Source organism: Epinephelus lanceolatus, chromosome 8 (assembly GCF_041903045.1).
Source record: "Epinephelus lanceolatus isolate andai-2023 chromosome 8, ASM4190304v1, whole genome shotgun sequence".
Classification (NCBI taxonomy): domain Eukaryota; kingdom Metazoa; phylum Chordata; class Actinopteri; order Perciformes; family Serranidae; genus Epinephelus; species Epinephelus lanceolatus.
In genome coordinates this window covers 327,940-351,293 of record NC_135741.1, presented here as the reverse complement: position 1 = coordinate 351,293, position 23,354 = coordinate 327,940, and the positions used below count along the sequence as shown (strand labels likewise).

At 44.8% G+C, this 23,354-nt stretch overlaps 2 protein-coding genes across 8 annotated transcripts in view; one reads left to right on the top strand and one right to left on the bottom strand.

The window, feature by feature from the left end:
• Window positions 1-16,417, top strand: part of LOC117258228 (extracellular sulfatase Sulf-2-like) — a 100,751-nt gene extending 84,334 nt beyond the window's left edge. For 4 of the 7 annotated variants that reach the window (XM_078169685.1, XM_033628881.2, XM_033628883.2 and 1 more), the window contains 11 exons: window positions 602-845; window positions 3,004-3,205; window positions 5,174-5,270; window positions 5,792-5,886; window positions 6,019-6,075; window positions 6,554-6,723; window positions 6,886-7,028; window positions 7,837-7,960; window positions 8,596-8,632; window positions 8,827-8,883; window positions 11,955-16,417. In XM_078169685.1, the coding sequence (XP_078025811.1) occupies window positions 602-845; window positions 3,004-3,205; window positions 5,174-5,270; window positions 5,792-5,886; window positions 6,019-6,075; window positions 6,554-6,723; window positions 6,886-7,028; window positions 7,837-7,960; window positions 8,596-8,632; window positions 8,827-8,883; window positions 11,955-11,985 (1,257 nt within the window). In that variant the 3' untranslated portion in view covers window positions 11,986-16,417. The remainder of the gene's footprint in view (window positions 1-601; window positions 846-3,003; window positions 3,206-5,173; window positions 5,271-5,791; window positions 5,887-6,018; window positions 6,076-6,553; window positions 6,724-6,885; window positions 7,029-7,836; window positions 7,961-8,595; window positions 8,633-8,826; window positions 8,884-11,954) is intronic. The other 3 variants (XM_033628886.2, XM_033628888.2, XM_078169686.1) reach the window with 3 other exon arrangements.
• Window positions 16,418-17,568: 1,151 nt separating this feature from the next.
• Window positions 17,569-23,354, bottom strand: part of LOC117258227 (myosin-7-like) — a 37,676-nt gene continuing 31,890 nt past the window's right edge. Inside the window, exons 39-46 of the mRNA XM_078169684.1 lie at window positions 22,737-22,946; window positions 22,489-22,614; window positions 22,251-22,341; window positions 22,081-22,160; window positions 20,544-20,648; window positions 20,333-20,428; window positions 19,254-19,397; window positions 17,569-19,180 (exon numbers count right to left, since the gene is read on the bottom strand). Of these exons, the coding sequence (XP_078025810.1) occupies window positions 19,169-19,180; window positions 19,254-19,397; window positions 20,333-20,428; window positions 20,544-20,648; window positions 22,081-22,160; window positions 22,251-22,341; window positions 22,489-22,614; window positions 22,737-22,946 (864 nt within the window). The 3' untranslated portion in view covers window positions 17,569-19,168. The remainder of the gene's footprint in view (window positions 19,181-19,253; window positions 19,398-20,332; window positions 20,429-20,543; window positions 20,649-22,080; window positions 22,161-22,250; window positions 22,342-22,488; window positions 22,615-22,736; window positions 22,947-23,354) is intronic.

The window sequence follows — 23,354 nt, the reverse complement described above, 5'->3', positions numbered from 1 at the left end:
TGGTAAAACATCCAAAATAAGTCCAGATGTTTGATTTAAACACCGACGGCACATTTCTGATTTCTCTCTGTGCCGCCATCTTTGTTCTGATGAACTTCTGACTGAGACCTCTGCTGACCTCACCAGGAAACAAACCTCCAAATAAAACCAACTAATTCTATTATTCTAGGATCAAAAGTTGGATTCAAATGTGGATTTGCAAAAATGAATAATGTTTATAATAAACGATCGATACTTGGCATCCGTGTGTCGATACAATATTGCCACGCTAAATGTCACCATACTGTGCTGCATCCATTTTTCCCTCAAACCTCGATATCAGCTGCCACAGTTTATAGCCACATAGACTGACCACAGTGTTTTCTGTTCCGCCCACAGCGCACAAGTAAAACTCACTCACACTGCAGTTTAGTTTCTGTAAAAAGAATCAGGTCAGATTTATTATTATCTGATAAATTTAAATCAAATGGAGCTCAGCGTCTGATCAGTCCTGAAGTCATCATTTCATCAGCGGCTCATCCATCAGCTGACTGTTAATACTGTTACACAGATCTGACACTACATTTAATGTGTGTGTATGTGTCTGTGTGTTTGTGTGTAGAAGTGGCAGTGTGTGGAGGATGCCACGGGTAAACTCCGCCTCTTCAAATGTAAAAATGAAGGGGGAGGGGCTAAGAACTTCCAGAGGGGCATGGCCAGTCGTCAGCGTCCACTCAGCATCAAGTCTCAGCTGTACCACCGCAACCTTGATGCCTGTGACTGCAGCCTGCGTGACCTCCGACCTCTGAGCCCGCGGCCCTCCACGATGAGACCGTTCAACAAGAAACCTTTCTTCTCCAAGAAGAGTGAGTGTTGATGGTTCAGTCCAGCAGGGGGCAGCAGAGACTGTTAAACGCACCCGCTGCTAACTGTCATCACAGCAGCCATTTCTAGTTTCAGACCTACACAGTCATTTTCACAGCACAGAAAGTTTAGTTCTGTTTCCTCTGTAAAGTTTATAACTACAGGTCTTAGTCTGAATATTTGCTGCAGTGACAGTGTGTAAAATGTGAACGCAGCAGAGATCAGAGCAGAGCTGCAGAGACACACTGTGCACATGTATACACAGCGTCACTGTGTTGATTATTTCAGAAGCTAAAAGTTTAGCTCTCTTTCCTCTGTCAGGTTCATAACTACAGGTCTTAGTTTGAATATTTGCTGCAGTGACATCACCGCGCTGACCGCTGCACTCTCAGCAGAAAACTGCTCGCTGCTCCAATCTGCAGAGTCCTCCATGTAAAAAGCATCAGGTGCAGACACACCTGGCTTCTAAAGGAAATGGAAGACGACACACACCCTTTGCCTCATGCTCCTGACTCTGTGCCCAGATTATGCACCATGTAACTGGCAAAGGAGGAGATGGACACGCCCCAAATTCATTTGTGCCATGAGATATAGAGCACTCCAGGGATGATGTTTTTCTGTAGTCCGACCCTGAGGTTAGCGTCGCCCTGGTTCCCTCATCAAACAGCCAACAGGATGTCTCTTTTAGATTTTGGATCATTGCAGCAAATAAGCAAACGTTTGCTTTCAGGTAAAAAGTAAACAGCTAATGTTAGGCTGTAAACAAACTACACCACGGTCACGACTTAACGTCACCACCACAGTGAAGCTGTGATGTCGTGTTGGGCGTGATGGCGATCTGTAGTCTCATCCTCTCAGAAACCGACAGTGGAGTATTTACTGACGGAGAGTGGATGGTGAAAGTCACCAGGGAACAGGAAGTGCTAACATGCTAACTCATTAGGACTCTATAGATCATGTTGGTGAAGATTCGCTAAAGGTCACGCTGAAGTGTTTTGAGGTCGTTTCACCTCTGATCCAGGAAGCATCTTCAGTTCAGTTAAAACCAACCCAGAACTGATGAAGCTTCCTGGATCAGAGGCGAAACCACTTCAAGACACTCGAGCATGTCCAGTTAACTGCGATACAGCACTTAGGATCACTTTATAGACGATTTAAAAACGTCCCTGAGGCTGCAGCTAATCATTATTTTCTTTATCCAATAATCTGCCCATTATTTTCTTAATTAACTGATTAATTGTTATGAAAATAAAAAGGTTCAGAATATCATGAAACTGTCCCGCAGAGCTCATGGTGATGTTCCTGCAATGGTCTGTTTTATCTGACCAACGGTCCAAAAATCCAAAATCTGCTTATTATCAGCTTATTATCATACGACAAATAAAAGAATCAAACTCTCACTTCATGAAACCATCAAGTGTTTTTGATTTTTGCTTGAAAATGACTTAAACTGTTATTTGACTGTCAAATTAGTCGCCAGTTAATTTTCTGTTCTTGATTAATCTAATCAGCAGCTCTGATAAACACCCAGACAGTGCCTGTCATCGTTACCATGGTTACCTCCCAGGAACACGTCACTGTGTTTACTTACTATTGAAGTTTGAGTTTAAACACGCAGTGGATCATTAATAATCACTGTATTGATCCCTGAGGGGAAGTTATGAGTCGTTACAGTTGCTCTGATGTAAAAAATAGATCATAAGAGAATTATAATAAGTAACAATTAGTGTATGAAATAAAAGTATGTAAATATAAAGTAATAAAATAAATTAGAATAGAAATAATATGTGCGTTGTGCTACTGTGTTTAACATCAGTGCTTAACATATAAAACATTAAAATAAAATATATCGTCAGTGTGCTGAGGCTGTAAGTGTGAACATTTAACTACAATAGAAACAAACTCACAGAATTATATTTTATTCCAGTGTGTTTGAGTTTCTGTCTCCAGGAGGAAACACCTCTTGTTCCTCTGCAGTGTTTCAGTCGGCTCACCTGGTTTCCTGACGTGATGCTGACCTCTAGTGTCTGACATCAGAACTGCACATCACCTTTTTATTCTCTCATGAGTCTCTCAGAGCCTGACGGACATCGTTCAGAAACATCTGTGTGTTGTTGATCCTTCTGTGTGTGTGTGTGTGTGTGTGTGTGTGTGTCACAGAGTTTAAAGCCCTGAAGAGTTACTCCAGGAACCGTTACAGCCGCTCCGTGTCCATGACCAACAGTTATCCCGGTAACCACAGCTTGGGGGGCGGGGCCAACTGGGCTCAGTCAATAACAGACGAGCCTGAGGATGAGTTCAGCGGGATGGGAGGAGTTCCCAACGTCGTGGCCCCGCCCAACTCCCACAAGGTCACACACAGGTGAGTGTGTGTATGTGTGTGTGTGTGCGCATCAGAGTTTCAAAAGGCTGATAGCATGTTAGCTGTGATTTTATAAAATATTCGTAGAAAAATGAATGAATGAATTTTGATGATAAAATGTATTTCCTGACAGTTTTATTTGAAGCTACACTTCTTTAAAGGAAATCCATCTAAAGTTCTACATCATACAAACTGAACTCTGGAACTTCATCTTTATTTCTATGTAATCAAAAACAGTCACAGATCTGTGAACTGAAGCTTCACTGTTGTATTTTATTTGGAGAACTACAGCTTCTGATGTCGGGTTCAGACTTCATGATATCAGCCTGATTTACAGCTCGACGCAGCGTCGTACGGTGTCGGCTCGGATTGTGAATGACAAACAGTGTCGTACATGATAATCCATGGTTTCATCTGGTGTAGTGTGTCATAGTAGACGACAACTGACACCACGTCTGGGACGCCCCACAACGTCCTGACAGAAAGTCTAGCATGTTTGATTTTCTTTTTGTCTTCCACAACTTCTCCCATCACAGCCGTCACTTTGACCAATAGGAACATAGAGTGATCTGTTGCCGTGGAAACTGTACAACAACAGCCCAGCCTTTTAGATATTTCCTGTAGGGACGTTAGCACACAGAGTAAAAAAAATCAAGCTAGCAAAGAATGTTCTTTCTTCATAATGGAGGATATAAAGGAATCAAACCCACAGATAGTGTCTGGGCCTTTACTCAGCACAGCTGCAGAGGCTACAAGCCGCATCTCAAACACACCACACCATTTATCATTCTGGTTTTAGTTTAATCAAACGCAACACTTCCTGTTTCTGTTTCAAATTAAAAAGCCCCATTATCATTTCAGCAGCCAGAATCCCTTCACTTTCTAAACAGGCTTTTATTGTAAAACATTTGCAGGAACTTCCTGCGGAGGATTCAGTGATTCAAATGTAGCTCTGCCCACCTGCTGGCACTTTTTCTGTTGTTACAGTAACAGGTCAACTGGAACATGTACAGACACAGTGACTGAAATAATAGTAATAATAATAAAAATAGGACAATAATAATTTGATGACATCACACACGTCGTGAAAGATGACCAGTGATGATTGGTCGTGCACCAACGTATAGTCTGTCATGTCTGCCGGTCAAGTCACGGCACGATTTTACAACTCCACCATCACCATCACCATCACCTGATGTGACACAGAGACTGGTGACAAACGTCATGAAGTCTGAACCAGACAGAAGTTTTGGAATGAGCCTAAAAGATGTGAATGGTTTTCACTGGATTTCTCCCAGTAAGGTTTCTACATCCTCCAAAATCCCAGACACAAATATGGAGGATTCAACCTCAGTGTGTTCATTTCAGATCTACAACCCTGGTGTTGGTTACCAGGAGTGACCCACTGATACGTTGTGGTCTCTACACAGTGCCTGCTCTGATTCATTATTGTGGATAACACAGTGTGTAAATTAATACATACTTGAACTCAGTAAAAGAAACTATGGTTTCACAGCTCACCACTGGTGGGCAACAAATGCAGCTTTGTTCCAAAGGTGGTGTCAGAAGGTTTCTCTGTTTCAGGACATGTCAGAATCAGCTTTACACAGACGGACTTTAAGTGTCCTTAAACTCTTGGCTGCAGCCTTTAATGAGTATGTTATGGAGAAGCTGTAACTTAACTCCAGTGTGTGGTCTGGAGGAAACGTTGTGTAACAGCTGATGAATCCTGACTAACTCCTGTAAATGAGAATCATCAGCACAGATGGACGAAGGCTGTGACACGTCCCTTCAGCAGCTGTGAATTATTAAGAAAAATAATCTTTCTATCATAAACTAACACCTTCAGGGGAAAGTGTGAATTCTGCTCTGTCATTAAAACATAAATGTCAGCTCCTGTTACAGACTGCTGTTTATATAGTTTATGTGTTAATTATCACAGTTAATGATAATGTTATGCACCTGCAGATGTTCCATCCTGTCCAATGCCACAGTCAGGTGTGATACAGGAGTCTATCAGTCTCTGCAGGCCTGGAAGGATCACAAGCTGCACATCGACCACGAGGTAACACTCAACCAAGAGCTGGAGGAAGTACTCAGATACTTTACTGCAGTAATCTGGTACAGGTTACTTCAGTAGAATCAGTAACATGTTTTTAAAGTATTAAACATGTTAAAACTGTTGTAGTTGTTTGGGGTGGAGCTCATTTTAACTGTTAACTACTGATTGTTTTCATTATGGACTCATCTGCTGATTATTGTTGATCCATCGATCGATTGGTTGCTTTGTAAAAACAGTAGGAATATGGAGAGATGTTCCTCACAGTGAGCCCAAAGTGTTGTTTAGCCTCAACAGATACATTACAGTTACTAACATTATTAATTTTACATTACAATTATTAATATTGTTTTGTGTATAAAAATCTTAATCTGTCAGATAAATGTAGAACAAGAGAAGTAAAAAAGTATGAAAACCAAAGACTCAGTAAAGTACAGGTGCCTCAGGTGTGTCCTCTGTACTCAGTTATATTCCATCACTAACTGTCTCTGTTTCACCTGTGACTGAACGTTTTCTCTGTGTGTCAGATTGAGACGCTGCAGACCAAGATAAAGAACCTGAGAGAGGTCAGAGGTCACCTGAAGAAGGCCCGCCCCCTCCAGTGTGACTGTAATAAATATCTGTAAGTCAGACATGAGGCACAAACACACCACAGTCAGATACCAACGAAGAAGGAGCCAGGAGAATAATCCTGAGCTGCTGTGTGTGTGTGTGTGTGTGTGTGTGTGTGTGTGTGTGTGTGTGTGTGTTTCAGGTATAAATCCAAACTGAAGAACAAGCTGAGGTTCAGAGGAGGAGGACACCCGTTCAGGTTAGACTCAAACACTATGAACAAGGAGCAGACAGTGAATGCAGCTGATTGGCTGTGACAGAAGGTTCATTTACTCAAGTAAAGTACTGACGTACAAATTCCAAGTACTTTATTTGAGTATTTCCCTTTTATGCTTTTTCATACTTCTGCTCAGTCTCAGAGGGAACTTGTACTTGTTTTAACAAGCAGTAGATTTTCTGTATCTCCAGATGTGTTGATGTTGAATGTTTGTGACAAACTGAAGGATGAGGAAACTGAAGACAAGTTCTCACAGAGCGCAGAATCACAGGTTGATTCATTGGAGACATGAAAGTGTAGAAATACAAACAGAAGCTCAATCGTTCACTAACCAAGACTAGAAGACCCAAAACAAAACCCTGAGGAACTCCAACAGGAAATCACATGTCAGAGGGTTCCATGTGTATTTGCTGATGGTGATGATGATGATGTGTGTGTGTGTGTGTGTGTGTGTGTGCAGGAAGGGCGGAGCTCGGGACAAGAAGGCGTGGCTTCTAAAGGAGCAGAAGAGGAGGAAGAAAATGAGGAAGATGATCAAGAGGATCAGAAACAACGACACATGTTCAATGCCCGGACTCACCTGCTTCACACACGACAACCAGCACTGGCACACTGCACCATACTGGACATGTACGACACACACACACGCACACACACACACACACACACACACACACACACACACACAAACACACACATTTGATATTTGTATTCAATATGCTGTTTTACCAGAGACACAGTGTGTGATATTAATATATAATGTGTGTGTGTGTGTGTGTGTGTGTGTTGCAGTGGGTCCGTTCTGTGCCTGCACCAGCGCCAACAACAACACCTACTGGTGTCTGAGGACGATCAACGAGACCCACAACTTCCTGTTCTGTGAGTTCGCCACCGGCTTCCTGGAGTACTTTGACCTCAACACAGACCCATACCAGGTACACACACACACACACACACACACACACACTCAGGCGTATGATTTGAGGTTGAGCTCAAAGAAGAGATTAAAAACAAAATATCGGAATCACTTGGTAGTTTCACTTACTGGCTTTTATTTACATCTCATGGTCGAAACCTCTGGACAAAAACTCGTAACCTTGAGTGGAGACTGTTTGATCACAGATTATATTTCCACAGCAGGTTTGCTTTTTAAGAGAAGGGGTGATGCTCGATGAAGCGTCCATTATCACTTTCTAATGGCTGACGTGGAGGCCTGTACCATCTGACGCACAGCAGAGGCCATTATCCCGCTCACACTTATACTGTCCAACCTGCAGGGGGCGCTACAGTCTCCATCCTGTGGTGCTCACAGGACTGAAGGACTCATGTTACTCTCAGTGTTGGAAATGAACTGTAATCAGATTACAGACAGTGATACTGTTATGTGGGCGGTGCAATAACTTAGAACAGTAAACAGACAGTTTCACCAGAACTAGGTGTCCATTATCTGTTTTTAACAGACACCCTGCAGCCAGTCAGAATCCAGTATAGACCCACACCATGGTATAAACCAACTTAACTTGTCATGTCTGCAGCAGAACTTGACAACACATTGAATCTGTGAGAATCCTTGGAGAGACACAGACTGAGTAAATTTGACGGATCTGTTGGAGATCACCTGAAACATGTCGCCTGCTCAACATCTATGAATCTGTCCTGTGGTTCAGACATCAGTCACAGCTCTGCACATTTCTCTGTCCCTAACCCCGTCCCCTCTGACCTCTGACCTCTGTGTGTCTCCAGCTGATAAACGCCGTCAGCTCTTTAGACCGCACCGTCCTCAACCAGCTCCACGTTCAGCTGATGGAGCTCCGAGGCTGCAGGGGACACAAGCAGTGTAACCCCCGCACACGCTCACTGGAGCAGGGTAGGACACGCACACACACACACACACACACACACACAAACACACACACACACACACACACACGACTACCTCTTGAAGCTCATGGAGAGAATGCCAAGAGTGTGCAAAGCAGTAATCAGAGCAAAGGGTGGCTATTTTGAAGAAACTAGAATATAAAACATGTTTTCAGTTATTTCACCTTTTTTTGTTAAGTACATAACTCCACATGTCTTCATTCATAGTTTTGATGCCTTCAGTGAGAATCTACAATGTAAATAGTCATGAAAATAAAGAAAACGCATTGAATGAGAAGGTGTGTCCAAACTTTTGGCCTGTACTGTACCTGTCACTGACATTTCACATACCTGTCACATACCTGTCACTGACGTGTCACATACCTTTCACTGACGTTTCACATACCTGCCACTGACGTGTCACATACCTATCACATAACAGTCAGTGACCTGTCTGCAGGTCCACACACAGCTTGCTCATTGACACAGCCTCTATATCCCAGAATCCTTTGCACCCTGTCAGTCAGTGATGGTGCGTTGACGTGAAAAGTAAAGTCAGGAAATTAAGATGTCAAATTACATCTCTCTGAGGTGGAGACACAGGTGGCCTCTGCTCACTAACCAATCAGAGTGTCTCTTCAGCAGGGGGGCGGGAACACGGCAGCTTCGATGACTACAGGTACACACACACACACACACACACACACACACACACACAGTGACAGTGTGTTCTCCTGCTCTGAATGCTGCATGACTTCCTGATGGAGCTGATGGCTGCTGGTGACGGAGCAGAGTGTGTGTCTGTACATGTGTGTGTGTGTGTGTGTGTGTGTGTGTGTGTGTGTGTAACACGGTGTGTGTTTGTTGCATCAGGGTGTTTGAGAGGAGGAAGTGGCCGCGAATCAAGAAACCTTCATCGTCTCGAACCCTGTGAGTCTTCCTCTCTGTAGATCAGCTGGCTGCGTTCTGCTTACTGCTGTAATACTAAACCTGTCTGTCCATCTGCCTGCCTAACTGTCTGTCTGTCTGTGTGTCTGTCTGTCTGTCTGTCTAACTGCCTGCCTAACTGCCTGCCTAACTGCCTGTCTGTCTGTCTGTCTGCCTGTCCGTCTGTCTGTGTCTATCTGTCCGTCTGTCTGTGTCTATCTGTCCGTCTGTCCGTCTGTCTGTCTGCCTGTCTGTCTGTCTGTCTGTCTGTCTGTCTGCCTGTCTGTCTGTCTGTCTGTCTGTCTGCCTGTCTGTCTGCCTGTCTGTCTGCGTCTGCGTCACTGCTCTGTCTATAGTAAATTCACCATATCGTATTTCTGTCTGAACGTACAGTGTGAATTATTCTACCCTATCCACCTTATTTTCAAACACGGAAGTAAATAGTGACCAACTTCCGTTTTTTTGTGCGTAACTTCCGGTCAGCCACTTTCCCTCATGCTTTCCCTTACCGGAGCTAACGGTGCAAGCTAATTTTTTTTCAATTTTCAGTTGTTTATGTTAGTCAATCAGTTAGTTAGTTAGTTAGTTAGTTAGTCTGTGTATTTTGTATAACGTTAGATAACTGTGCCCACGTTTCCGTTATAACGGAAATTTATTCCCCCTAAACGCGAATAAATCGCACGTCAATCATAAACTATGAACCAAAAAAGCACAATCTATCCCGAGTGAGACAAACTGCTTGATCCCCGTCTCCAGTGTACCAGCAGAGAACCTGCAGAACCGAATCAGTGAAAAAACACACCGGGCTACACAGCCTCTCTACCTGAGCAGCTGAAGCTGCGGCTCACACCCTCGACACACAGACACACAGACGGTGCTTCTGCATGCCAGCCACACGTGTGCACAACTGTGAGAAATAAATATGTGAGGTGTACGCTGCTTTTCTATCTTTTTTCCCTTTTCTTTCTTTCTTTCTTTCTTTCTGTCAGCGACATACACTCCTAACACAGGACGGGTTGTTTTAATTGACTGAGTTGATCATTAAGCCATAGTGATGCGCGGATCGGCTCTGATAGCACCTGAATCAGCATGTACGCATCAACCATCCAGCCGTTACAACATGATTGAGCTAGCAAAGCAGTTTTGTGTTGCTATGTGTGGTATTTATTCAGTTTTGGGAAATCACGATGTCTAGAAAGCATCAGTGGCTGCAGCTGACAGGGACAGCTAACGTTAACACTAGCAGCAAAGCTAACATCAGGATCGTCATCTGTTAAAAGCCTCCCGTTGTCGGATACGACATGAAACTACTCCAGTTAGCTCAATCATGTTGTAACTAAGACATCCGCTGGAGAAAATATTTTTTTCACGGGCCACTTTGTGAGTTTAGTGAGTTATTACAGACACGGCTAACGGCTAACAGCTAACGGTTAGCCCAGCTAATCTACGATAACCATGTTATTAACTACACACAGAGAAAATACTAATGTTTGTTCAGTCATTGTGTTTATAGACTTTACAAACATCAGATTAGTCTAAACGGTGATACAGTGACGTGAAAAATGTGATATATACATATATATAGCTAAACTCAGCAAGGTAAACAACAAGGCGATTCCCATTTACACAGTGGTAAGAGTGCTGGACCGGAAGTGTCGCACAAAAAAACGGAATCTGGCTGCGTTCTGTTTTGCTTCTGTGTTTACGTGAAAAATAAGGTGGATACAGTGGACTCAAAGTATCCCACAATGCATTGTGAAAAGTGGTGTATAACCAGCGGTCTCTAACCAATCACGATATGCCATCATACACTGCACCAAAGGAATATATGTACTGTTGGGACTCAGCAGCATGATTACGACCTGCTGTTCATGATGAACTGTCAGTGACATGTTAAAGGTTGTTTCATGTGTGTCTGAGCCATGTTATAAACTGTTCGCTTCATGTGTCGTCGTCAGAACTTAAAATCAATTGGCGAATGATTTCCTTTGGTGCTAAACAAACTGTCGGCTGCAGGAGAGGGCTAATCCCACCAGCTAATGTTAGCGAGCTGGGTCGCTGCTCACTGTGATTTCCCTTTTCCACACGGGAGGGTCATAGGTTCATTCTGAACATGTGACTCACAACCATGTCAAGTTTGTAAAAACAAAACAAACCAAAAAAAATAGCAAAAAAAACCCCAACAACTTCATTTTGAAGTACAGTGAATTTCCGGCACAGAGCTTTTATTTTGAAGTGCTGTTTCCTGCTGTAGGTTGAGTGACAACTGCAGATCAATGATGTCATCTCTGACATGTTCAGACTCTTCTTCTTTGGTTTGGTGGTGATCATGGGAAACACGGTTTACAATGCTAAACATGTTAGCATGCTGCTGTTAGCATCTGAGCCTCAACAAACCTGGGACCACAAAACACCTTAAGTTTTCTCCTAAGTATGACACTTAAGGCTTAATTTCTCCTTAGCTGAGGGACTTACACAGTTGCACAGAGGGTTTCCTTAATTAACGAAAAAATTAAACTTCTGGAGGAATACAATCAGAGAAAGAACAAACTACAAAGTAAATCTGATCCTCAGGAAACAGAAAATGAATTCAGTCGAATCTAAAGGTTAAAATCAGAAGTGGTTCTCGTGGTCTCAGAACTCTTTATTTATCACCATGAACTCGTCATGTTGCAGTTAAGACAGAGTCAGAGGGACCTTAAGGGCTTTTTTAACCTTGCTTTGGTTTCTAAGGGCTTTTGTACAGCGGTCGAGGGATTCCTTAAGTTTCAGACCAAGACCAGGAGAAAACCTTAAATACTTAAGTGAACATTTTAAGGGAACCTTAAGGTGAAGATTTAAGGGTGTTTTGTGCAACTGATTTTATTTTGAGGAAACCTTAACTAGGACTTTAAGGAAAACCTTAAGGTGTTTTGTGCAACTGGCCCCAGATTCTTAGTGGAAACCTGAGGATGCTTCTGCTGCTGCATGTTGGCAGCTCACTGTCTGTCTGTCTGTCTTTCTGTCTGTAACTCACACACACACACACACACACACACACACACTCTCACTGTGGTCTCTGTGTGTCGCTGCAGAGGTCCGATCTGGGACGGCTGGAAGGGCTGAGCCTCCTGATTGGTCGGAGCAGGCTCCTGACTCCACCCACAGCAGCCTGAAGGAGCAGGGCGTGGTCGTCGAGGCGGCAGCGGCACCAGTCAACAACCACGCCCCCCTCTGTCTCAACCGGTTAGCCAGTCAGCTTCTGCCATCTCTGTGACATCACTTGGCCCCTCCCACCCCGCTGCTCAGGGAGACGCTGGGACGAAACACTGTTCATCAGCTGCTCCTCCTCCTCAGCTCCTATCTTCTCCCTGGAGGAGGAGGAGCAGCTTCGGGCAGAGGAGCCAGAGGAAGGAGGAAGGAGGCAAGGATGAGGACAGAGAGGAGGACGGTGGTGATGAAGAGGAGGATGAGGAGGAGGAGGAGGAGAGCAGGGTGAATGAAGTCCACAGACGACTGTTAAACATCAGCAGGGTCATTTAAGAGTCAGATATTTCTCTGATACTCCTGGTTCAGTCTGTAATCTGATTACTTTGTGTCTGATTTCCTTTAAACAGGTGAAACAATCTGTCCGTTTAGTCCGAGTGTTTCTGACGAAGATCATGTTTCAGCTTCAGCTGAGTGTCCATGATGTCGTATTTAAGATGACAAGTTTGAGCTCTTTATTCATGACAGTAATTTAGCTGGTTTACACCTCTTGACACATCTTGAAATGCATCTTGGGTGATCGGATCAAAACTGGACACGAGTGTTAAGGCCTCTGCACACTGAGTCCTTTTTTATCATCCAAAATTGTCGCACAACTAAAAATAAATATGACTTCACATTGTATTCATCATGTTTGCACACTGAGTCCCAATCTTTAGTCTTTCATTACATTTTTGGAACAGGTTCAATTTCCTGTGTTTTTCTCCTCCGTCAGAGTCGTTAGAGACGTCTGACTGAATCAGTGAAGAGGAGGAGGATGTGGACCTTCATGCAGCTGTGGTGCCAAATGAAAAACAGGGAGGAAGTGATGTCAGTCAGAGAGGTGACTCCAGAGGAGAGAGGCAGAGGAGGAAATGTGTCTTCATTTTCTCTCGTGTGGCGATTTTTCATAACAAGTAGAACAAATAGTCCTGTTTGTGCATGTGTGTGTCTTTCGGACCTGTCCTGTGTGTTAATGACAACAAGAGTGAAAAAACTGAATTTCCCCTCAGGGGGATTAATGAAGTATATAAAAAAATAAATAAATAAAAATAAAACTCATCAGAATCAGTGTGAAAGGTTTCTGTGCATGTTGATTATTTTCAGATGACAGATTAAAAAACGCATCCGAAAAAACGGACTCAGTGTGCAGAGGCCTTTAACGACCACCAAGGCACATCAGCCTCATCTCCACCAAACCCTTTCAGTGTAGAACCAGCAGTAAGCCTTCAGACATGGTACCTAGACCCTCGGTGTGTTCAGACAGTCCTCTTAAATGTGGGCGGGGTTGTTGTCACTCACTGCTCCGTCCAGCACTCGCTGTATTTCCTCATCAGCGGTGACACAGATGGAAGTCTGCACCTGGTTTATCGTCCACAGAACGAGGCTGCACGCCCACATTTTCACAACAAAATAGAACAGGCTGCAGTGAGAGTCTCTCTCCATGGGATATTTAAAAATAGCAGCTTTGTGCATTTAGTCCTTCTCAGGCAAGCTCAGGGGTTTAGTGTTGCTGTAGCCCACAGGAAGTGAGGATTAGAATATATGACCTTCACATAATCCGCTCCAAATTAATCTATATTTTTAAAGTCATTACTAAAAGTGTGTGTCATATAGAAACTAAAGTGATGGTCAAAGTTGTCACAGTGAAATTTAAGGTGTGCTGATGGATTCACGTCATCAACGTGGTGAATGTGAATGAATTATTTTTTCTCAGCAGCAAAACTTCCTTTCATTTTATAGTTTACTGATGTTTGTAAGAGCTGTGAGTGAGGACGTGTTGGACAGACGCAGGTGTGAGTGCCGTTCTGTCTCTGCTGTTGGTTTGTGTTTAAATCACCAGAAGCCATTTTAAACTGATTGAACAGAGTTCATAGTGAAAATCAGATCATCAGTAAACTGTTTTTGGCTCCACCCACTGAGGTTTAACTTTTCTGTCTCCAGAGCTGCGCCCCTTACAAACAGCGACAGAAAGCAACACTTCCTGTTTAGTTTCTTTCCCACCACCTTCATCGTTAATTTAATGTTTTTTCACAATTCAGTCTAAAAAGCTGAAAATCTAAGGTTAGTTTTATCGTCCAATTAAAATGAGTAAAACTCACAAAGAACAAAACCTCAAATCTTGCTCCTCCTCCTCCTCGTCCTCCTTGTCCTCCACCTGCTCCTCTTCCTCCTCTTCAGGTGACCTCCCAGCGGCCATATTTGTTTTACATGTTGATATTTAGTCTTTCTAACAGTCTGTAAAGACGTTAAAGGACCAGTCCGCCATGTTCTTATTGTTACTAAACTCAGACTGAGACGTCAAACACTGTGACATCACTGCTGATGTAACTGTGATGTCATGTCTTTTGTTTTTTTATTTTTTATTTCTTCCACTAACTAGAGTGTTGGTTACCGTGGTGACCGACGGCTTTACTGACAACAGAGCTACAGTTGTACTAACCTGGTGACTGACTACAGTTCCCACGATGCAACACGGCAGCCCTGAAGAGACCACGGCGAGAACATTTTGGATGAAAAACAAAAAAAGAACAAACAAGGATTTAAAAACAAAAAAAACTGTGGGAACTCGAACTCTCTTCATGTCTTGTGAGCCAATCAAAAGAGGACGACATGATGATGTCACTGTCACTGATGTTCCATGGGGGACGATGGTTTCCAGTTAAAGCTGAAAAAACCTTTTTTATTTCTTACTGGTGAAAACCATCACACGCCACCGTCCAGTCTCCTTCCTCTTGCACATGCCGTCACTTCCTGTTCACCTGATCTTTCTTTGTTCTTGTCCACTGTCAGATTTTTCACTGAATCCACCGACCGGTCTGAAAGGTTAAAGTTAGGACGTGTAACTTCAGAGATGTAAAATAGAAGTGTAGAAAAACACGACTGGATTCACACAAGAAGCAGACGTCAGACTTTGCACACGTCTGGTGGTCATGTGACTTCCTGCCTTCATCTTGTGACACAGCACAGATCAGATCTGATCCTCTGTTTTTAAACTTGAATTAAACACATCAGATGTGGGTCAGTGTTTCGATCACCTCTCACACACTCACACTGTCACTAAGGTCCCACTGCTGAAGGGTCTCTGGTGCAGCTCTGTCCTGACGACTGCTGCCTCACTGTGTCATTTCCTACAGCTCCCACAATGCCTTTCAGCAACACTCAGAGAACAGATAATCACTGTGTCACAAACCGGTGGTGTTTTCTGTCTGTAGGTTGATATCGTGCATCATCCTCACTGTGACCTCGTCACATGACCACCTTTGGTCATTAACATATGACGTCCACGGTACCCTGGGTGTGTTGGTTGTTGACGTTCTGGGACGCCGTGTCAACTTCAGCCTGTTACATGCATTGTCTGTTTTCAAAATACACTTCTGTTTTCACAGGAAATGTACAGTTTGATACAGTCTCTTTCAAAATAAAAGCACTACGTCGCTACACGACACACACACGTGGTTACATTTAGCCAACACACTCACGTGTTTACATTTAGCCGACACACACACATGGTTACGTTCAGTGAGGACACCATGTTACTGGATTGCCACTTTTCTTTAGGAGCATTTTGCCTCCATGGCGAGCTGCTGTCCGTCCATTTGTTTGGGTTTAGCGCTGATCAGTGCATCATATAATGCTGCATTTCTATTGGTTGATTAGTGGAGGTAGGTGGTAACAGCAACGTTTGATCAGCCTTCGCTCTTTGATTCTGACACCAACAATAGTGACGTGACGCGACGTCCAGTTATCGATGTGAGGAAGAAGACACAGCCTGCACCATGACATCATCACAGCGGTTTGATTCTGACAGTGTCAGAGTGTCGGAGGTGATCACTTCCTTCCTGTGTGAGCTCAGCCGAACGCTCTGCTGTCCGTAGGTTGTTTATTTTTAACCCCTCATGTGTTGGCTCTGCGGTGCTATTCACTAACAAGAAGCTCCTGGTTGTCTCTGAATGTATCTGTAAATGTTTTGGTGTGTTTTCTCAAGACTCGCACGAGAATCGCACCGTCCTGGACCAGCTGAGACTTCAGGTCAGAGAGTCCTGGTCCTGATCCGGACAGACTCACACACACACACACACACACACACACTGAAGGACAAACTGCTGAGCACTTTGACTGGAGGATGGAGGGATGAATGGACGAATAGAGGACTGGACAGGAAGTGAGGTCACATGATGTGAACCTGCCGTGCGCAGCCAGTTAATACTGATCTAACACACCTGTACAGTCGCCCGCTGACCTGAGGACAGTCTCTGGGTTTAGTTTGTGAATAAAGTGTCCAATGAAACATGGACCTGTTTCCTGCTCAGATTTTGTCTGTCTTTGTGTTTTAATTTGTCAATTGTTTGATCTGTGAATGTTGTCATGTTAAATGTATATGAGGTGACACGGTGTGCAGTGGTTAGCACCTTCACCTCACAGTAAGAGTGTTCTTGGTTCAGACCCCAGGGTGGGGGAGCCCTTCTGTGTGGAGTTTACATGTTCTCCCTGTGTCAGCGTGGGTTTCCTCCAGGTGCTCTGACATGTTCTCCCTGTGTCAGCGTGGGTTTCCTCCAGGTGCTCTGACATGTTCTCCCTGTGTCAGTGTGGGTTTCCTCCAGGTGCTCCCACATGTTCTCCCTGTGTCAGCGTGGGTTTCCTCCAGGTGCTCCGACATGTTCTCCCTGTGTCAGTGTGGGTTTCCTCCAGGTGCTCCCACATGTTCTCCCTGTGTCAGCGTGGGTTTCCTCCAGGTGCTCTGACATGTTCTCCCTGTGTCAGCGTGGGTTTCCTCCAGGTGCTCCCACATGTTCTCCCTGTGTCAGCGTGGGTTTCCTCCAGGTGCTCCCACATGTTCTCCCTGTGTCAGCGTGGGTTTCCTCCAGGTGCTCCGACATGTTCTCCCTGTGTCAGTGTGGGTTTCCTCCAGGTGCTCCCACATGTTCTCCCTGTGTCAGCGTGGGTTTCCTCCAGGTGCTCCGACATGTTCTCCCTGTGTCAGTGTGGGTTTCCTCCAGGTGCTCCCACATGTTCTCCCCGTGTCAGCGTGGGTTTCCTCCAGGTGCTCTGACATGTTCTCCCCGTGTCAGTGTGGGTTTCCTCCAGGTGCTCTGACATGTTCTCCCTGTGTCAGCGTGGGTTTCCTCCAGGTGCTCTGACATGTTCTAGACCGTAATGATTCAGGTGACACTTGACGTTTCCTCCTGTGTCACCATCAGGCTGATGGTTGGAACAGAGTCAGTGTCGCCCTGGTTCAAAAAGCAGAATTTTTCATTTGGACTTTATTTTTTTGATTATTACAGAAAATTAACTCTGAGACAAATGTTTATGATTCTTACAGGTTTTATTCAGCAGGATATTTTTTACTAATGAATATCAGGTTTATGATTATAGAAACGTAAATGTGTGTTTATATGTGTGTCGTCATGGTAACTGTTTTGTTGGATACCTTCATGGTTTGTTAAAGAAGTCAACAATTCGTTCATCAAACACCAAAAGGTATTTATTTTTCTTTTCTTGTCACTACACTGAAGCTTTGAGTCAGAAACATGGACTCCAGTAAAACACACATGTGCAGTCACATAGTCTGAAGACAGGCACCCTGACCCTTTGTCACCACCAGGGGGCAGAAGACCTGGAGTTTCATCATGTAAAGAAGCTGTGGCTAAATGTTAACAGACAGGTGTGGATCATAAGATGATGGGCCACAGACATGCAGAGGGCTCCACCACCTCCACTACACCTGAGCAACCACACAGACCTCAGAGCTGTCACACCTGTCTGATGTCATTTTGTGTCTTTGACCTCTTGTCCACCAACATGAAATGGGTTTTGTGCAGCTTTACTCACCTAAATATTAACATGAATATGAAAACAATTTAGTTTGTTAGTCTGTACATTTGGTTCCCAGTGGGAACCTGAGGTGTTACTGTGATGTCATCAGTGGGCGTGTCATGTTCTACAGGTTAGAGAGAGAGGACGGAGAAGTCAGGTAAGGAACTGTCTTCTAATCATCAATATTTGATTCATAAAAACAAATATGTGTAATAAAACAACACAGAGCTCGATATGATCTGCTGTCATGTTCCTACTGTTCACTGACACTGTGTGATGATGGCGAGTGATCAGAACGGTTCCCTTCAGAATGAGCAGATTTGCTTGATGACGCCCAAATTCAGCTTCAGGAACCAAAGCTAATGAGGTGGAAAGTTGTATCTGTGGTCACTGCGGTGAAGGCCAGTGGGGCCCCTGACACTTTGGGCCCCTGGTTCTGTGCCTGGTAGGCCCGTTCAGTAACCCCTGATGTCAGAGCATCATCCCTTTGTTTGTTTGTTTTGGAAACAGCTGACTGTAGTGGTGAGAGCCTGATGGACTCAACGTGCTGTTGAAACAAAGCTAGGCGCTAACAAAGTGTCAGACTGTTGTCAGTATGTTCTGACACATGTTTACATCACTGTCCTTAACGTATTAAAAACATCATGTAAATATAATGTAGCTCATATAAACACAGCCACTGTCTCTGCAGCAGTCGTTAGTCACTTCCTGTCCGGTCTTCTTAACTTCCTCCTCCGCTCTCACATCCACAAACATCCCTCAACTATTTCAGCAACAAGCAGCAAAGATTTCACTGAGAATGAGGAAGAGGAGAAGAAGAAGATCAGAGTCAGTGTCCATGTTTGGTGCAGACTGAGTCTGTGCTGGTATGTACTGCCTCCAGGAAATAGCCACAGCCATGTATCCCACTGATAAACGCTGTCTCCTCCTCACAGCTTTTTTATATTTGATGAACAGACAGTGATCAAAGATAACATCATGTTCTCCCCTTTGGAACTGAACACACACACACACACACACTGCTGAGACTGCGCAGGATTGTACCGTACTCACACTGCAGCTGACACCAGCGCTCGTACGTACTAGCTGCCCTCGCCACTTCCTGTACAAGCCTAACAGCTTTACAGTGGAGAAACACTGAAACATGATTACATACAGAAGCTGATACATCAGACTGAAACACAGCAACCAAACGCCACACAAACAGCAGACACACACTGACGGTGTGTGAGGAGGAGGCGGAGCTTCACTCAGCGATCTGCAAACAAAACAGGAAGTTAGAAATGCTCAACGTTAACACACAGCATCAGTAGCGTCTGACTGTGACTCACCATGGCGACCTTGCTGGTCTGTTCGCGGACTCGGATCCGCAGCTTGTTGACAGTCGTCTCGGCCATGTCGGCTCTCTCCTCTGCGTCGTCCAGCTCGTGTTGGACTTTCCTGAAACGCACCGTGGTGGAGCTCACCTGCTCCTCCTGGTGGACAAACAGAGGAACGACAGCTTTAAACCTGCAGTCACTTCTTTCTTTAGCCACCTGGGGGCAGCAGAAACAAGCTGTGAACATAACATTGAAATATCAGCATGTTTTATGTGTCAGGGACTGACAGGAACGTTAGAGAGCGCTGCGGCAGAGAATCAGGCTGTGATGTCACCACTCTGTTCACAGAGTCAGTGTCCATCCACTAACAGTGTTTTTGTCACTGACAGGCTCAGACTGTTATTCTGAGTGTCTGACAACATGATGACAGGATCCCTACAGAGATGGAGCTTTGAGTTAAAGAGGAAGATCCATTTTGTTTAACCAGAAATCACCATCACCGAACCCTCCAGACTCCATTTAGATAATCAGTCATGTTAGCCTGTATAGATCCAGCACTGTCTTCACATCTTACCTGTGAATTAAGGGTTAATTTCAGCCACACCAGAGCTGGTGATTGTTGGAACAGTGAAGAGACGAACCAAAATAATTTCTGTGCATCTTATTTAGTTTCTGTCGACTGTGAATGAAGTGAGTCTTATAAAGATAAAATGTTTATTTAAATGGAGTCTGGTTGGTTTGGAGATTTAAGACAGGTGGAGCAAAGTGTAATGACCCCTCCACTCCACTAGATGTCCCTGCGTCCTGGTGCTGCTGTTTCTAACTGTGTGTTGCAGGTGTTGAAGGAGGGTCGTCTGCTGGATGAGCTCCACCTGGACCAGCTGTGCTCTGCCAACAAACACCTGTCGCCCCCTGCAGTCGCCCTGTCCTCCCTCACAGACACAGCTGCTCTGTCTCCTGGTTGTTCCAGATATTTCCACACATGGCTGATGACTGACTGACCCTGTGGTAAACTGGTCTGTTCCTCCATCGTGTGTGTGACCTGTGTCATCTCACTTTAATGTGACGATGTCACAGTGATGAAGACTCACAGCGTTCTCTGCTTGTCTCTTGTAGCTCTTGACTTTGGTCTGAAGCTTTTCAATGAGCTCCTGCATCGTCAGCAGAGTCTTCCTGTCCTCCTCTGTCTGCAGGAACACAAGGAGAACCGTCACAACACAGAACCATCTGAACCATCAGACCATCAGAACGTGTGTATGACATGGACAGAAGCAGCAGCTGGGCGCTGTGAGGTCATCACACCTGGTACGTCAGCTCTTTGACTCTCTTCTCGTAGCGACGGACTCCTTTCTGATACTCCTCGCTCTTCTTCTGCTCCATCATCAGCTCCGTCTGCAGCTCCCTCACCTGCACACAGACAGGTAAAGACACAGTCCTCCATCACTACATCCTCTCGTCAGCTTTAACAGTGATGTCAGGATCACAGGAGGCTTCTCATCTGAACATGTCATCAGCTGTAGCAGGAGTTAGACAGCCAACAAAATTAAACTCTTTCCAGTGTTTCTGGATTGGACAGTTTTCCCACACTTAATAAACGTGTCATTCGGTTTGGGATCATTCAGGCTCTTTTATGTCATCGGGGTGTTTTCCACCAACAATAATTTGTCCCCTCTCTGACGAGTGTGATTGAGCTCAACGTGTAATGATTTCTAACTGATGACCAATGAAACCAAATGTCATTTCACCTCATTACCTGCAGGTTAACATTATTTTTCTTTTATCAAAATGCTCCTTGGTCAAATATGTACACACGAGTAAAGATTTTAACAGTTAGAATAAAATGCCATTATTGTTACCATGGTTGTGACTTTATGTCTAATCACTGCTTCACTTCCTCACTGCTTCACTTCCTCACTGCTTCACTTCTTCACTTCCTCACTGCTTCACTACTTCACTTCCTCACTGCTTCACTTCCTCACTACTTCACTTCCTCACTGCTTCACTGCTTCACTACTTCCTCACTGCTTCACTTCCTCACTGCTTCACTGCTTCACTTCCTCACTGTTTCACTGCTTCACTTCCTCACTGCTTCACTGCTTCACTTCCTCACTGTTTCACTGCTTCACTTCCTCACTGCTTCACTTCCTCACTGCTTCTCTGCTTCACTTCTTCACGGCTTCACTTCCTCACTGCTTCTCTGCTTCACTTCCTCACTGCTTCACTGCTTCACTTCCTCACTGCTTCACTGCTTCACTTCCTCACTGTTTCACTGCTTCACTTCCTCACTGCTTCACTGCTTCACTTCCTCACTGTTTCACTGCTTCACTTCCTCACTGCTTCACTGCTTCACTTCCTCACTGTTTCGCTGCTTCACTTCCTCACTGCTTCACTTCCTCACTGCTTCTCTGCTTCACTTCCTCACTGCTTCACTGTTTCACTTCCTCACTGCTTCTCTGCTTCACTTCGTCACGGCTTCACTGCTTCACTGTTTCACTTCCTCACTGCTTCTCTGCTTCACTTCCTCACTGCTTCACTGCTTCACTGCTTCACTTACTCACTGCTTCACTGTTTCACTTCCTCACTTCCTCACTGCTTCACTTCCTCACTGCTTCACTGCTTCACTGTTTCACTTCCTCACTTCCTCACTGCTTCACTTCCTCACTGCTTCACTGCTTCACTGTTTCACTTCCTCACTGCTTCACTTCCTCACTGGTCAGTGTCTGAGGTCTCTGTAGATCATCAACCAACCTCAGCGCTGTGGTTTTGACTCAGACTCTCAGACAGTAACGTACCAACCAGACACCAGCTGTAGAGACACTGTGGAGGATTTTTCACTCACTCTTGTCTCCAGTTTATGAATCTGTTTCTTTCCTCCCTTCAGCGCCATCTGCTCCGTCTCGTCCAGTTTGATCTGCAGCTCTGTGACAGAGACACAGTGTTAGCATCAACCTGCAGTGTCTCAGGTCGTCCGTCCAGCAGCTCAGCTCCTTCATTGTGTTTGTTTCGTACCTTTGACTGTTGAGATCATGTTGTTCTTCATCCTCTCCATCATACTGCTGCTGTCCTGCTCCTTCTTCAGCTCCTCCGCCATAACAGCCGCCTGATCAACAACACACAGAAGGTTCAGGTAAGAGCAGCGGTATGACCTCACATCCTCCCAATGACACATGAGAGGGTTAAAACCCAACAACACAGGAAACACCATCAGAAACAGGAAGCAGCTCAGAGGTCAGAGGTCAGGACTGACATCAGTGATGGCCTTCTTGGCCTTCTCCTCAGCACTGTGGCTCTCCTGCATGGCGTCGTCCACCTCTCCTGTCAGCACCGACAGATCCGCCTCCAGCTTCTTCTTCTGGTTCATCAGACCTGAGTTCTGAAACAGGAAATGAGTCCATCAGTCAGTTTGACATTCAGTCAGTCCCTCCATTAGTCTGTCATGTTATAGTTAACCTGTATCTGTGTGTGTGTGTGTGTGTGTGTGTGTGTGTTGTGTACCTGTGTGGAGAGCAGGTTAACTCTCTCTGTGACCTCCACTAGCTCATGTTCAGCCATCTTGCGGACGCGGTCGGTTTGTTCCAGGACTTCACGCAGCTCCTCCTCCTCGGCCGTCATCAACGTACAACGTCGCTCCAACAGGGTGATCTGTTCTTTGAGCTGATGGGCTAAATTAAGTTTATCCTCCAGTTCCACCTGATGCTCTTTGACCTATCAGAGGACAGAACACAGTGACATCAGTTTAAACACTCTGTTACATCACATGAGAAGAGACGCTACATATCTGGAAGTAGAGAAAGATTTAAAGAGGACCTGTTGTTCTCATTCTCAGGTTCAGACCTGTATTTTGGGTTTTTGATGGAACACATTTTAATATTCTATAAACACTTTGTTCTTCTCGTCCAGTCTGAGACGCTCCATGTTGGTGCCTGTCTCTTTAAGAACCCCTCCTGAAACTGCCCAGTCTGATCTGATTGGTCAGTGCTTCTCAGCCCCGGACCTTGATCAGGTGAGACTACCTGTGTCTGTAGGTGTCTAATGATCAGGTGAGTCTACCTGCGTCTGTAGCTGTCTGATGATCAGGTGAGTCTACCTGCATCTGTAGGTGTCTGATGATCA